Raw genomic sequence first — 16,378 nt, 5'->3', positions numbered from 1 at the left:
GCATCAAGCAATTGTAGTACTGGCAAGGAAAAAAAAAAAACTTCAAAAAAGCAACTGCCAAATTTCCTGAATAAATAATAATTCAGATTTCCTTGGATGAAAATGTAAATATTGGTGATAAAGAGATGACTCGGTGGTTAAAAGCAGAGGCTGTTCTTGCACAGTGTCAGAGTTCCACTCTCAGCACCCAGTTCATGGTTCATAACCTGTGTAACCTGAGAGCCAAAGCCCTCTTCCAGCCTCTGCTGCACATACATACGAGTGAAGAAAACACTCAAATATATAAAAAATATTTTTAAAGAAAATGTAAATGTTTACCTGTCTCAAAAGAACAAAAAATCCTAGAGGACTGTCTTCAAATGAAAAGAAATAGTGCAGAATTTACTTTATTCTCTCTCTCTCTCTCTCTCTCTCTCTCTCTCTCTCTCTCTCTCTCTCTCTCTCTCTCTGTGTGTGTGTGTGTGTGTGTGTGTGTGTGTGTGTGTGTTGGTACACCTGTGAGGAGGTCAAAGGACAACTTGCCAGAGTCCTTTCTATCCTACTGTGTGGGTCCCAGTGATCCAACTCAGATGTCCGGGCATGGTGGCAGGAACCTTTACTCATAGAGACATACCCCTGACACTCAGAATTAATTTTAATCTAGCCAGGATATACAGACCTGATCCTTCATACTAATCAACATATACCTTGTTTTTTACTAAAGCACACTTGGAACATCACTTTATAAATAGTAACAAAAGTTAACCTGGAAGCTGAGAAAAATCATATATGAAATAAAGCTAAGAGATATTTATCTCAAAAGGCACCTGAAGTATCTCAAGGGTTCCTAGGTTGCAACTCCAGGGTCATTCAGTTCTACAAATATTTACTAAACAACTACTACATGCTAGGCACCATGCAGAAGTAAAAACAGAGCAAATTTTCTGCTTATGAGACACTTTACAGCTGGACAAACTCCCCGAGTCAAAACTTCGTGCCTTGAGAAACCAGTTTGTGCGTGCGTCTCTTGTGTGGGGCCTATATTTTAATAAAGAGCTCCAGATTATTTCTACACCCTGGCTAGTTAGTGGCTTGGGAGGAAAGGAAAAAAAAAAAAAAAAAAACTCCCGAGTCCAGGGATAAAGGCTGCTCCAGCCAGGCAAAGTAAATTTTGCTCAGCATCCTTCACTCTGGCAGACACACCCAAACATCGCTAAGCCCAGGTGGACCTAAAGCTTTCCAGGATCTGTCGGTGATGAGGCACCAACCACCTTGTCTCCTTCTAGGAACGGAACGCCCACTCCCTACCAACACCACCTGGGATGGCAACACCTGAGCCTCCCAGCAGCTGCATTCTACAGCCACGGTGGGTTCGGGCCCCGTCCCCCACTCCACCCCACCCCACCCCACCCCACCCCCGCCCCGCGCCCGTCCCGCTCCGAGGGGGCGGGGTCGAGGAAGAGGAGGTGCGGACAGAAGGTGCCCACTGCATTCCAAGCCCCTGGCGCAGGCACGCACAGCCGTGGAAACTGAGGCAGGCGGGCAGATGACGGAACGGGTCCGCCTGCGTGGTTCGCGGCGGGGTTCGAACCCCGAGGAGCCGAAGAGGGTGGGGGGCTCTGCCTCCAAGTCAGTCACCCGTCCGCCCCCGCCGAGGCCCGGCCCGGCTTGCACCGACGGAGTTTCACAAAGAAAGTCTCCCGGCCCGCGCCCCGCTCACACTCACCGGCGCCGGCGGAGACTCGGGCTCCCGCCGCCTGCGGCTCCGCGCCGAGGCCGGCTCGGGCGCCAGCGTCAGCGGCTGTTCCATCCCCGCGGGGCCCGTCCGCGTCCGCCTAGAGCTAACGGTCCCGCCAGCTTAGGCGCGCGCCCCGCTCCCGCGCGCCATGTTCCCGCCGTGCCGCGCGCCGCCGAGCGTCTCCCCCCCCCCCCGCGCGGCCCCCCGCGCCCCCCGCGCCCTCAACGCGCACGCGCGCGCCCGCCGAGCCAGCTCGCACCGCGCAAGCGCGTGCCCGGCCCTGAGCCCTCCCGGAGCGGGCCGGGGGTCGCTGTTCCGGGCTCCGAGCAGCCGCCCGCCGCACTGCGGACCACCCGGAGGGCACCGCGCGGGGCCGGGGCAAGTGAAGGCGCGCTTGTGTGGGGGTGACACAGCGAACGCTGGCGTTCCCCAGGCCCGCGTCAGTGCTCTCCCTCGTCCAGTTAGGATGGAATCTTGAGAAGCCCACCCTCCTGCATCCCGGCTAGTCCTCGCTAGGTGGTTCTCTGGAGGCCAGACCTAGTGTTTGCAGCGGTTAAGAACCGAGAGATCCCTAGAAAAGGTGCAACGTCTCCTTAAAAGCCATGTTTTTCTAGGCGGTGGTGGGGCACGCCTTTGATCCCAGCACTCGGGAGGCAGAGGCAGGCGGATCTCTGTGAGTTCGAAGCCAGCCGGGCCTACAGAGCGAGTTCCAGGACAGTCAGGACTACACGGAGAAACCCTGTCTCGAAAACCAAAAAGAATATTGTGGGGCTCTGGCTGCTCTTCCAGAGGACCCGTGTTCAATTCCCAGCACCCACGTGACAGCTCACCATTGTCTGTAACTCCAGTTCCAGGGGACCTGACACTCTCATACATAGGTGCAGAAAAAACACCAATGCACATAAAATAATAGTAATGAGCACATAATGCCTGGCACACACTAGGCTCTCCCAGGCTCACAGGTGCTAATTCCTGCTGTATCCTTCCAAAGTGCTCACAAATGATGATGATGATGATGATGGTAAGAAGGGGCTCAGTTTTCAATCCCTGTGGTGTAATTAACAGGAAGGGGTTCACCCAACCGTTCTTCTCACAGCTCTCTCTGCCACAGACCTCTGGAGAAAACCCAAAAGCCAGCAGAACAATAGCAGAGAACATTTCCCCTACCGGTAAAGAATCTCTTGGAATTTTTCCCCCCACCCTGTAGACCTGGATGGCCTCGAACTATCTCCTGGCATGTGCCACTGCCTGGATACTCTTGGAATTTTTATGTAGCTGTTTGTCCTTCTGATCTTTTCCACATACAAGTGACACAAATAACCCAGAGTAAACAAAAAAGGGAAAATGCCTGATCATATAACTAAGGTCCTGGGATGGTATCTCACTTTCAAGCATTTCAAGCTCCTGGGGTGATCTTGTCTGCACCTGGATCAACTTGTTAATCAAATATGCCTTAAGTCTTCAATCTGATTGCTTCCTTCTCATGTAGTTCTTTCCATATAGGGACCCAAGAGCAACTAGCTCCCAAATACTGAAGAAAAAGATTCCTAGTGTCTGACTGAAGGACACTGGGGTCAAAAGCTATTCCAGGAGTTGGGGATTTAGCTCAGTGGTAGAGCGCTTGCCTAGCAAGCTAAAAAAAAAAAAAAAAGCTATTCCAGCTGCCTATTAGAATACAAGCACATGTTGGCCCCACCAGGCTCTCAGTGTAACAACTACCTATGGCTCTTCTCACCACACCCCCTACCCTAAACTTCTCCAGCTGAGTGGCTTCCCTCCCCCCAGCTTCTCATTCCTACATAACCCTGCCACAACTCTAATGAATCTCTTTTGTCTTCTTCGGTTTCATTGCCTTTAATATTCAAGCCACTCTAATTCCCATTAGCCCTCAGCACTAGGCCTGCCAAACCTCAAGGCACAGAGCTGTGTGCCCACCTTCACGGTCCTGTCCAGGTAAAGAGCTTCTGAAGCATAGTGCTCAATTGATAGCCTAGCCAGCAAGCAACAGAGTGGTCTATCATCAACCAACCAAGTTAGTTATAATAGGTCAGAAACAGAGAAGTTGCTATTAGAACTGCCTGTGTTCCTGTGTGTAGTGAGCACATACCACAGTCACGGGGGAGGAATAATCACTCTTGATTCAGACTTGGTATAACACTCATTTATTCACACAATTAAGATTACAAGCAATATTTATCCCATCTTCCAAAAGGAAGTGGGAGTACCTCTCCGGGTGTACAGGTCCAGACTGGACCCTTCTGTTCCTCTGGATCTTGGGTTAGCCTGCACTGGGGACAGGATCTCACATCTCTGGCGGAGGAGAGTCGTCTCACTCGAGGATCTGACAAACTCTGTTGGTCATGTCTGAGGTTTCATCTTTTATCCCTTTCTGGCTAGGTTTCTAGTCTTACCCCTACTTCCACACATAGCTTATCACTACTCCATCTGTGGTTTACTTACGTCATTCTGACCAGGGTTGTTCACCCTAGGTCTTACATGTTCCTTACACTGTGGCTACTAACCCCAGCCATAGATAGTCCTGAAACAAATTCCACTTTTTATGAGGTAAAGCGTGGGCCACTGTTGTTGGTTATTTTAACTCTTTACTCTTTTGAGGGGCCTGCCACCCAGCTCCCAAATAAATCACACATGGAGGCTTATTCTTAATTATAAATGTCCGGCCTTAGCTTGGCTTGTTTCTTGCCAGCTTTTCTTAATTATCCTGTCTACCTTTTGCCTCGGGGCTTTTCCCTTTTCTTCCTTGTGTATATCTTACTTTCACTCTTACTCTGTGGCTGGTTAGGTGGCTGGCCCCTAACATCCTCCTCTCCTTGTTTTCTTGCTTTTTCTTCTTTCCCTCCTAGATTTCTCCTATTTATTCTCTGCCCACCAGCCCTACCCATCCTTTCTCCTGCTTCACTATTGGCCATTCAGCTCTTTTTTAGGCCATCAGGTGTTTTAGACAGGCAAAGTAACACAGCTTCACAGAGTTAAACAAATGCAACATAAAAGAATGCAACACATCTTTGCACCATTAAACAAATGTTCCACAGCATAAACAAATGTAACACATCTTAAAATAATATTCTAGCACAGGCCACCAACAATGTTTCAATTTTTACATGTCAAAGGGCTGTCACTGCAACCAGGCTTATGGGATACAAAAACTGTTCGTTACTTTTGGCAGTTCAGACTTCATAGTCAAAGGAAAGTCCTTAAGCTCAGAGCACTTGCTGCTTTTGCTGAGATCTTGGGTTCACATCCCAGAGTCTACATGATTATTCAATCACTTGTAACTTCAGTTCCGGAGGCTTCAATGATCTCTTCTGTACACCATGGGCACCAGGCACCCACACGGTATACATACATGCAGGGAGAACTCACTTACATTAAAGAAAAATAAATCTTAAAAAAAAAAAAAATCTTTAGACAGTCTCTTGTGATTCTGTCGGTTTGAGTCAACATCCTTTAATAATAATCCCCTAATAATATAAGTATGACTTAATAATTACAAGAGACAAAAAAACATTTGTTTTACAGTCAGAAAGACCTAGGTTGGTACCAACCTTTCTTCTTCCTCCTGCTCTTCTGATTTTATGGGTACGACTGTTTTGCTTGCATGTCTATCTGTGAACCACTTGTACGCCTGGTGCCCACAGAAGCCAGAGGGTACCAGAGGCCCTAGAACTCCCAGCCAACTACAGGGTTTCCAGAGGAGCTCCCAGCCAACCATGGGGTTAACAGGCAGCTCACACACTATTGTGTTACACAGGTTTGAATTATTAAATGCCCCAAACTTAAAATGGAGTTACAATTTTGAGCCACTGAGGAACCTGCCTGACTCTGTTTTTAAGGGGAGTCATTATGCTCTATTACTAAAAATAAGTTTCTATTTACTGTAAGAGCTGAATTGCTGGGGGCTGGAGAGATGACTCAGAGGTTAAGATCACTGACTGTTCTTCCAGAGGTCCTGAGTTCAATTCCCAGCAACCACATGGTGGCTCACAACTATCAATAATGACATCTGGTGCCCTCTTCTGGCCTGCAGGCATACATACAGGCAGAACATTGTATACATAGTATATAAATAAATGTTTTTAAAAAGCTGAATTGCTGTTTTTAAATTTTCTGGAATCTGACCTTACCCCAACCCATGACCTTGACTTGTTTTTACCCCTACCCTTCCCAACCCTCCCAGAGTCATCTCTAATCACATGGTGACGACAGGATTTTTTTTTTTTTTTTTTTTTTTTTTTTGCATTTCCTTATTTCGCCATTGTCTCTCTTCTGTAAACCTGCTTTGTAACTACTTGTGATTTTACTCTTTAAAAGGAGCCCAAGAAATGGATTCAGGGCTGCTCTCTTTAATCAGACTTAGAAGGCAGTCACTGGCCAGCTCAGCTCTTGAGTGCACCCCAATAAAAATCAACCTTGCTTCAAGTTTGGCTCAAATTGTGGTAGTGGTCTTATTCTCGCCAGTGGGATTAACACCACCATGTGGGTACTGAGAATTGAACCCAAGTCCTCTAGAAGAGCAGCCAATGCTCTTAACCACTAGAGATATCTCTAGCTCCTACCTTACTTCTCCACCTTCACCTCGACCACAAAGATAGTTGAAGGACCTAACTTAAACATTTTTCCCTCAAAACTTGGGGGAAAATTAGTCTCAATGAAGCCCCAAGAGTTCAGAGATATAAACTGTATAGATAAAGGATAACTTCTCTGTTTCATTTGTTTTTGAGACAAGACTCTCACTGACAGCTCAGGCTGCCCTTGAACTCACAATCTTGCTGTTTCTGCTTCTCAAGGTCTGGGATGGATTCCGGAAGAGTGAAATCAGACTAAAAGACACAAGGAGCAGCATGCCTGCCATCACATGGCTCCTTGGCAGCCAGTCACCACAAATCACCCACTATCACCGTGTCCTTTTCTTTCTAAGAGACCTAGACATGTGTTGTGAGTGTGGACAGGGTTTCTCTGTGTAGCCCTGGCTGACCTGGAACTTGCTCTGTAGACCAGGCTGGCCTCAGACTCAGATGTGTGCACCACCACCGCCCCGAGGGGCTGAGACTTTAAGGGACCTTTACAATTTGTATTCAGATCATACAAACAAAAACCAGAGTGACATCCTGAGAAGCCAGACTGCTGACAACAGTCAAGGTGAAGATCCAGATGAGAGGCACACAACAACTTCTAACATTGTTTTAGAATTTTTTTTAATGTTTATGTGTGTCTGTGTGCAGGAACAGCTGTGTGGGTGCCCAGAACTGCGTTACATGGGTGCTGGGAACCTCAGTCCTCTACAGGAGCGCTCTGAACCACTACACCATCTCTCCACACAGCCCCCTAAACATTGTTTTTTTAAAGAAAAGGAAAGAGATTCATCTAAAGTGCTATTCATGCTATTCACAGGCTAATTTCCACAAGGTTTTTAATTGTGTATCAGCGATGGAAAAGCAACTGTTCCCATCATTAAAATACAGACTATATTTTAAAAATATATATATATATATAGTCTTTAAAAAAAAAAAGACTTCAAGGGTAGAAAAGACAATCACAGTGTGAAAGGAAGCACATTTTTTTTTCTTTTTTCTTTTTTTTTTAAAGGTTTTTCGAGAATGGGTCTCTGTGTAACAACTCTGGCTGTCCTGGAACTCACTCTGTAGACCAGGCTGGCCTCAAACTCACAGAGCTCCACCTGCCTCTGCCTCCCGAGTGCTGGGATTAAAGGCGTGCACCACCACCGCTGCCCAAATGAAGGCGCATTTCTTTTACGTTCTAACTAGTGCGTCACACACAGCCAGGCGCTTTGTGCTCTCAGCATCGTCCACTTCCTGTTCCAGGGGCCGCTTTCGACTAGAAGGCTGGAAATAAAGCAAAGGGAGAAGTATTCAGAAGAAAAGCACAGCTTCTATCAAAACCCTGAGAACAGTAAACTGGGGGCATGTCACGGGAAATGGTAAGGACCAAGAGTCACTAGTTGTCATGACAACTGAATCCTAACACACCTCTGATATCAAGACGCGTATCTACTCTGCCTGGTGATTTCTAACCACTAATGTATGTATGTACAGTTCTTTGTTTTTCCTTTGTTTGTGTTTTGTTTTGCCTTACAGTGATACAAAAGCAAATTCAAATTTGGATCTTTCCCCTGTCTAGCAAAATTCTGGGTGAGGCATGACTTAAGGCAGCCAGAGCTCCCAGCCAAGCACAGGGTTGGGAGCACCAGGGGAGCTCACACATTCTATTGTGCTACAGGGGTTCGAATTATTAAAGGAATTCCTTATTTAAAATGCCTCCAACTTAAGATGAGTTCCTCAGGATGTGATCACACTGTAAGCTGAAGAACATCTAAATAGAGACAACAGGCAATACCAACAGCTTCTCTTGGTCACTGTCTCCTGACACTGTCTAGCTATAGCTCAGTGTTAAAGGTGTTTACCATGCACTAAGGTTCTGGTTCAAACCTCAGCACAGAGTGTGTAGGATTTCTAATCTCTCTCACAGTCTCAAGTTTTTCTGTTTTATGGAAACAACATTCTTTTCTGCTATAGTTTATTTTCCTATTTATAAAACCAAGAAAGCACAGTGAGGAAAACAAAACAGGACAGGAATAAACAAGCATACCAGCTTAAACATACAAAGAACTCTAAAAGAATAAAATTGCAATCAAGAAATCACCACAACCAAACTCATTATTTTACTCACTAACAACAACAACAACAACAAAAATACTTTAAAAGAGAAAACCATCATAGACTACTTGCCCGAGTTTTATATTTTCCAAAAATTTAAATTTGTGCCTCTAATAGGTTATTCTATCTTGCCATGCAAAAGACCTTTGGACTGACAAGCTTTGCATCTATTGCTCCAACTCGTTCAACACATCCTGCATTATTACATCTTCCAGGGCTGCAGGAACACATCAAAACCAAGACAGAAACACTGGCTCGGGCTGGAGGGGTGGAAGGTGTGCCTAAACAGCATAAGGTCCCAGGTTCAATCCCAAGAAGGGCCAGCAAGGAGAAAATAAGTATCTACTGCACTATACTTGTAGGGTGGAGTCACACTCTGCAGACCAAGCTGGCCCATGACTCCCAATCCTCCGGCCTCTGTTGAGATTCAATGCCCGGTCTCAGCCTCCTTCCTAAGTGCTGAGAATACATGTGTGTGTCACCAAGCCTGTCATTAAGCACCTGCCACCGCACAGAATTGTCAGTCATCAGACTTGCTCATCAGCAATTTAATTCTAGGATACAGTACAGTCATCAAAATACCTGGGCGGGAGTCAGGGGCAGGGCCATCAAATTCTTTTCCTGAGCCAGGAGTAGATCCTGAAATTTTTTCTTCATGTATTCATCCTGTGAAGAGATCCAAAGGCATAAATAGGCTGCACATGAGGAGAAGCAAGCTCCTAGAGTGACAGGTAAATGCCCAAGGCTACCATCCTGACGGCAAACCTCATGCATTTGCTGAAATCTCCTTAATGAAGAGACCATGACTGTTCACTTCTGCCTTCTCAGAACAGCCAGTGCTCAGTCAGCATTGGCTAAAACAAACTCAAGGGTCATGGGTTCTCAGTTGACCAGACAGCCAGGCCCCTAGCTGAGGTTCAGAACTAACCCTAACCCCTGAGGAGTCAGGAGGCCACAACGCAGAGTTGAAAATGTGCCACCCTGAGTGCTCACCGAACCAAACCCACCCCTCCTGCCACAAATATTGCCAATGACATGTGAACAGCTAAACCAGCACCCTAGGAAAGTCACACAGCAGTGCTAAGCAAGTTGACAGAAAGACCTTAAGCCTACAAAACCTCAGGCCCACATCTCCTGAGAAAAGATGGTAATAAACAGGACCAAACATTACAGGTATTCTGGGTGTATGAGGGAGATGTGTAACAAGGATGGCATCGTAAAGGGAACTCTTCCCCAATGTGCATAACTTGCTCCCACCTCCCTCAAGGTAAAATCCTGCAGGGTTCAAAGAAGCCCTGAGAAGTAGCCTGGCACAGCTCCTCATTTTCAAAGACATAAAACAGAATCTATCAATAAAAAGATGGACTCCAGGTGGAGGCTGGAGAGGTGCTCAGAGGTTAAGAGTATGTACTGCACTTGGAGCAGACCCGAGTTTGGTTCATAGCACCCATGTCAAGCACCTATAATTCCCATACCAGAGGATCTAACCCCTCTTCTGTACACCTCAGGCACTGCACTCACACATCACACACGCACACACCCACACAGCCTCACTATGTAAACCAGGAAGGCCTTGAGTCACAGAGATCTGCCTTCACCTGCCTCTTCCTGAGTCCTGGGATTCCTTTATCTCTGCATGCAGGAGGAACAGGCAGGTGGATTTTTGTGTGTCTGAAGCCATTCTGATCAACGGAATGAGTTGTGGTCTGTTTAGACTTTGTCAACATCACACACACTGGGGTCATCTTGGAAGAGGGGAATCTCAGTTGGGGAATGGCCTCCATAAGATTAACCAGTGGGCACATGTGTAGGGCATTTTCTTTCTTAATGACTGAGATGGGAGGGGAAAAAAAAAAAAAAAAAAAAAAAAACACCCCTAGGCAGGTGGTCCTGGGTTGTATAAGAAAGCAAGCTAGCAAGCCCTGGAGAGCAAGCCAGTAAGCAGCACCTCTCCACAGTCTCTGCCTTCGGGATCTTGCCTTGAGCTCCTGCCCTGACCTCCCTCAGTGACTGACTGTGATGTGTGAAATGAAATAAACCCTCTCCTCCACATTGGCTTAGTCAGTGTTTATCACAGGAACTGAGAAACCAAACACGAACAGAAATAGTGTGCAGAGAACACAGACCCAGATTTCAAAGCCCTGTGTACTTTCCCACCACAGTTTTCTACCTCTACCATGGCGTCCAGGAGGAGAGGCTTCCAACATGAGCCATTCTGTGGAGGTGGGAAATTCTGAGGACCAAAGGATGAATAATGAGTTCCTCTCTATCTACTAACAGGAAGCAGCAGCTGCTGGCATCCCTGTCTTACTAGTTACTGAGTGGCTCTCGGAGTACCTGTCTTGACAGCACCAACCTCACACACACATCCCCATCGTCTTAGGATCTACTGCAGAATCACCCCTGAAGTGCACTGCTCTGTAGACCATGGTGCCAGACACTGTTTAAAACATGAACTCATTACCTGTGCTCTGAAGGAATGAATTCGAGAACAAATAAAACCGCAATGGAATGCCCCTGTGCTTTAGATAAGTGCTCCTAAATCCTGTGTATTAAATGACATTGTTTGGTGTGGCCAGAATGACCCGAGGCTATGTGCATCATATTCACAAGCTATCAGTCAAGAGTACAATGAAAATGAATCTCCACCGGGCAGTGGTGGAACACGCCTTTAATCCCAGCACTCGGGGAGGCAGAGCCAGGCGGATCTCTGTGAGTTCGAGGCCAGCCTGGGCTACAGAGCGAGATCCAGGACAGGCACCAAAACTACACGGAGAAACCCTGTCTCGAAAAACCAAAAAAAAAAAAAAAAAAAGAGAGAGAGAGAGAGAAAGAAAGAAAATGAATCTCAACATTAGCATAAGTTACAAGATTTTCCTGTAAATCTGTGAGAAGTCTACATCCAAAAATATTAAGGCAAGCAGGAAGGATTCTTCTATTTTTATTAAAAGTGAAATAGAGAGAGTTGGAGAGATGGCTCAATGGTTAAGAGCACTGGCTGCTCTTCCAGAGGTCCTGAGTTCAATTCCCAGCAACCACATGGTGGCTCACAGCCATCTGTAATGAGATCTGGTGCCCTCTTCTGGCCTGCAGGCATATGTGCTGGCAGAACACTGTAAGCACAATAAATAAATCTTTTTAAAAAAAAAGTGAAATAAAGTGGGTGAAGAGTATCCCCCCACTGGATATAGCTAATGACAAAGCAGAGAGAAGGATTCATAGTCCCCCAAACCATGAGACCTTTCCCACAAGTCCAAGCTTATCATTATAAGTAAACATTTAGATAGCCCGTTTGTACCCTCGCCCTCCTCATCCAGGGCCCACGATGCTACTTCAGGCAAAAGGCTGAGAAGTGTCTTCACATGAGACTGGAGCAGAGCTGAGCCTCACAGTTTCTCGCTTGTGAATAACAGTTTTCTTTTGAGACAAGAAGTACAAACAAAATGGGCTACACTGACTCATCCATCTCAGGCAAATACAAACCCCGTTGCTAGGCCTAACTGGCCAGCCGCAGGCTTTTTTTTCCAAAGCTAACAGAGAAAGCCAACACAGTGGTCTGCCTCCATTTGGATCCCAGAAGCTGCCCTATTAAGGCATGTGAAAAGAGCCAAGGCGTGGGTTTCTTTTTTTCATCAGCGTTAAAGCCCCACATGCAAAGATACCTTTGTTTCCAAACTCCTTGTCTCCAAGGCCCTTGCTGCTTTCAGATTGTGTGGTCTCGCAAACACTGAATCATCTGACACATTTCTTCTGGGAGGAGAATGTTTCCAGGGCAATATCCAAAACACATAGATCTGTCCTCCCCACCCCACCCTCCTCCTTCTTTAAAAAATATTTTATTGCATTTTTTGTTTATTTATCTCGCGTGCATGTGTGTGGAGTCCCAGGACAACTTTTAGGAGTCAGTTCTCTCCTTCCATGTGGGTACTGGGGATCAAACTCAGGTCCTCAGGCTTGGTGCTGGGCCTGGTAAGCCATGCCCCAGGCACAGCTACCCTCCTTCCGACTTGTTCTCAACCTGAGCTGGTCTGGCCAAAACTTAGGTGTTGGAGGGTTACAAGAGGGAAAGTAGACAATCTTCCGGAGTCCCGGAAGAGTATCGGGAAAGCTTGATTTTTCCAGGTGTTCCCAAAACAGAGAATCACAGATGAAAGAGCTCCAGCCACCTAGTGACATCACCCAGACCCAGAGGAAAATGAGACCATAAGGAAGTTCACAGAAAAGCGTGGCCAAGCGGAACAGCAGAATCACACATCTACCCGAAAAGCTGCTGGATACTCTGGTTGATTAATTCCAAGCCAACAATTAATCTCCCCAAGTCACAGACGCTCTTACTCTGGCAGCAGCTTTGAATGAGCTTGGCACAAAAATCTGACATCAACAGGGACGTGTGAACACAGACATCATGCAAAATGAAAGGGTGCAGGTGACAGCCCGCACCGAGGGCACGCTTGCTCACCAGGAACAAGAGTGGGGACCCTTTCAAACACAACCACCTGGCTCAGGAAGTGACTGGGTTCCCTCAGGGAGACTGCCTTCCTGGACCTGCCCCAGTTTTCTTGATGGAAGGTGAAAAGAACGGCTGGACCATAGCCCAGCCCACTCCACTTGGTAGAGGGAGGGAAGAAAAAGGAGACAGCTGGGCACTGAGGAAGACCAAGCTCGCAGAGGGTTACACAGCCATGCGGCAATGTCAGGGCAGCCAAATGGAATCAGAACCTGACATGAAGTGAGCTTGTTCATCCAGGAGCTACGGAGTTGCATGGAAAGAGTTGACAGCAATAAAATATTAAAAAATAAAAATTAAAAAAAAAAAACAAAACATACACACATACTCATTCATCCTCCCTCCCTCCCATCCTCTCCCCCTCCTCTTCCTCCCTCTCTCCCTCCTCCACATGTACGTGCATCCTGATTGAAAACAACTACACACACACTATATCCTTACATAAATGAACCCAACAACACGGAGACAGTGTGTGACCCTCAGCCTGACCTCACTCACGCAGTTCAGGGCTCCCCTGAATTTTAGGCAAACATGCATTACCTCATACACCCACCTGTAGCCAGGGATGACTCAAGGCTTCCTCAGTGGTAAACCTAGTCTTTGGATCCACAACCAACAGTTTCTTGACAAGGTCCAGAGCTAAGGCAGCAAGAGAATTGGGGAAATCATAATGAAAGAAATGGATACATTCCACCTGCATTTCTAAACCACGCCAGAACTACAGGCCACCAGCCTGAGAGGACAGCAGCATGAGCCAGCTGATTTGGTGGACAGAGCCCTCTAGGTTCCCCCTCTCTGAATGCAGAGGATAGGGACCTTGGGAACAAGGACGTATCCCATCTCTCCCTGCTGGGACATCACAACCTTTGGGCTCCTTGCTCCCTGTCTTGCCGCTGGACTCGAGTTCAAGCTAATTAAAACTAAACTTCTACCCAGCTCTGAGATACTCAGAATGGACCACAAATTCCGCATCCCATTGCTTGCCGGTGAGAGACCAGAGAGGGCTTCCCTTCAGGGTTGTCAGAACAAAGCCCAACCCACAGGCCAGCAACAACCAAAGGCTGTCTTGTCTGCTGCAGCAATATTCTTCTTTGAAGCCCTGATATTTAACACAATCACCTATGTTATATTATTGGGCACGTGGTTTTCATCTACTTTTTCTCCTGGGAGTTGCAAGGTTGCACTTTTAAATTAAAAAACACAGGGATTGGGGATTTAGCTCAGCAGTAGAGCGCTTGCCTAGCAAGCACAAGGCCCTGGGTTCAATCCTCAGCTCCGAGGAAAAAAAAAAAAAAAACAAGATTTAATAAATTAAAAAATACACGCTTTTAATCCCAGCACTCGGGAGGCAGAGGCAGGGGGATCTCTGTGAGTTGAAGGCCAGCCAGGTCTACAGAGTGAGTTCCAGGAAAGGCACAAAGCTACACAGAGAAACCCTGTCTCGAAAAACAAAAACAAAACAAAAAAAATATATAGATAACTGACAACATTGAAGTTTTACATTCTTCTTACTCAAAGAATGTTTGTTATTAAAAGTTATTTTGCACACTGGAATGGGTAGCAGACCCTTGTGTGTGTTACATTAAACCTCACACAAAACCTTTGATGTCAGAATTACTGATCACCTGTTTACAAATAAAGAAAATGGAGACTCAAAAAAGTTAAATAACTTGCCAAAGGTCACAAAACTAACCAACAGCAGACCTGGGACTTAAGCCCAGGCTCTTAATAACGTCCTCTTCCTTTCAAAAGGTACAAAGCAATGGACAAAACAGACGAGAGAACAACACCGAGTCTGAGAAGAAACTCCCACCAACAGAACACCCACATTTCAGTAAAGACGCATCTGTAACCCTTCCGTATCCATACCCTTCTCTGAAACATCAGTCCAGACTTCAGGAATAAAGTTGTATTTTCCACTGGTGATCTGATCCTTCAGTGACACTTGAGTCTTATGCTCAGAGAAAGGTGGATACCCACTAAGGCTTAACATTGGTAGAGAAAGAAAGGAAAAAAAAAAATCAAGTGGCATTCTCAGTGGCATTTGGATACACAGGTTTCTTCTTAAGCATTGAGAAAAATCAGCTTTTCCTTGAATCAATGATTTAAAAATGACCTATATCAAACAGAAGCTCTCTACCCAGACACAGGTACAGTTTCATCTGACCTCATTCAACCACACTGTAAAACAAAGAAAATTTTTCCTACCAGATGAAAAGAATAACTCCTAAGCTCCAGCAGTCCACTGCACGGCTGTACCCAGCAGTCCCATTGGAGACAAGGACCTCAGGAGCCAGGTAGGTGGGCGTACCACATAAAGTTCTCATCAGAGAGGTCTCCCCCAGAATCTTGGACTGTCCAAAATCAGTGATCTAAAATTACAAACAAAACAAATGATATCTAAACATAATCATAGTCAACCATTCCTAAGAGACATGGAAACTGGAATACCTATTACACAGACACCCTCCATTAACCCAAAATGTACAATTTCATGTCTTGGCAAAGCATTTAATTTTGCTTAAAAGAAAATCCCTGGGCCTAGGAACCTGAGAACCAAGGTTTTTCCAATTTACCTATCATCATTATAACCTTACAAAAACTGCAGAACCCTGCCACAAACACACTAGGACTCTTAATACTTATGCATATAATTTGACTACACAATGGAACATCTGGAAAGCTTGGGGGTGGGGGGAGATGCACCTGTTGTCATCCTCGAGTTTTATGTTTTGGGGTTTTCATGTTAGTTTTTGTCTTGTAATTGTAACCGGAGATTCTCGAGTGAGGCTAGGCTGAGAAAGAAAGGCAGGATCCATGACTCAATGGTCCTTCCCTTTCCTCCCTCTGCACACAGAGTGGCTTGTATACCCCAGAGCTCAGGAAAGTGCTCGTTAGACCTCAGCAATAGCTGTTATGTATGGGAAGTTCAGATTCCCAACCTTTGGATAGTCCTCTGTTTTTATGTAAGACAGTTTGGACAGAAATCACAGCGGTGGCAGCAGAGAGGGTGGGGAGTGTTCACCTTGATAAGGCAGTCCTCTTCTTGAGATGACAAAAGAACATTCTCTGGCTTTAAGTCCCGATGTATAATCCCATTTTCGTGAAGGTACTGTACAAGGAGAGAGGCAGGAACACTGGTTTATCCCACACACATGTGAGGACAGTTACCAACACCTAACTCCTCAAAGACAGAGCTGGACCAGGGCTGAGCACTTAGAAATTCATGTTACAGAAAAATCTTTAGACAGGGTTTCTCTGTGTAGCCTTGTTTGTTCTGGAACTCACTCTATAGACCAGGCTGGCTTCAAACTCACAGATCATTAAAAAATGAACTGTGAAGCCAAGCAGGGTGGTGTGTGCCTGTAATCTAAGCACTTGGGAGGTGAAGGCAAAAGATCAGGAGTTCGAAGCTAGGCTGGACTACAGAGCGAAGTTAAGGTCAGCCTATGCTACATA

At 46.1% G+C, this 16,378-nt stretch overlaps 2 protein-coding genes across 8 annotated transcripts in view; both read right to left on the bottom strand.

Annotated features, from left to right (window-relative positions):
- Ttc28 (tetratricopeptide repeat domain 28) overlaps nt 1–1,906 on the bottom strand; it is a 425,155-nt gene extending 423,249 nt beyond the window's left edge. For 2 of the 3 annotated variants that reach the window (XM_076559941.1, XM_076559942.1), the window contains exon 1: nt 1,706–1,906. In XM_076559941.1, the coding sequence (XP_076416056.1) occupies nt 1,706–1,789 (84 nt within the window). In that variant the 5' untranslated portion in view covers nt 1,790–1,906. The remainder of the gene's footprint in view (nt 1–1,705) is intronic. The other variant, XM_076559943.1, reaches the window with a different exon arrangement.
- Nucleotides 1,907–3,863: 1,957 nt separating this feature from the next.
- Chek2 (checkpoint kinase 2) overlaps nt 3,864–16,378 on the bottom strand; it is a 52,036-nt gene continuing 39,521 nt past the window's right edge. For 4 of the 5 annotated variants that reach the window (XM_042267766.2, XM_042267767.2, XM_006984106.4 and 1 more), the window contains 6 exons: nt 15,945–16,031; nt 15,128–15,291; nt 14,789–14,904; nt 13,473–13,558; nt 8,995–9,078; nt 3,864–7,581 (listed from right to left, as the gene is read on the bottom strand). In XM_042267766.2, coding sequence (XP_042123700.1) covers nt 7,489–7,581; nt 8,995–9,078; nt 13,473–13,558; nt 14,789–14,904; nt 15,128–15,291; nt 15,945–16,031 — 630 coding nt within the window. In that variant the 3' untranslated portion in view covers nt 3,864–7,488. The remainder of the gene's footprint in view (nt 7,582–8,994; nt 9,079–13,472; nt 13,559–14,788; nt 14,905–15,127; nt 15,292–15,944; nt 16,032–16,378) is intronic. The other variant, XR_006067423.1, reaches the window with a different exon arrangement.

Source organism: Peromyscus maniculatus, chromosome 23, assembly GCF_049852395.1.
Source record: "Peromyscus maniculatus bairdii isolate BWxNUB_F1_BW_parent chromosome 23, HU_Pman_BW_mat_3.1, whole genome shotgun sequence".
In the NCBI taxonomy this organism is placed as follows: Eukaryota; Metazoa; Chordata; class Mammalia; order Rodentia; family Cricetidae; genus Peromyscus; species Peromyscus maniculatus.
This window is presented reverse-complemented; position numbering and strand designations above follow the sequence as displayed.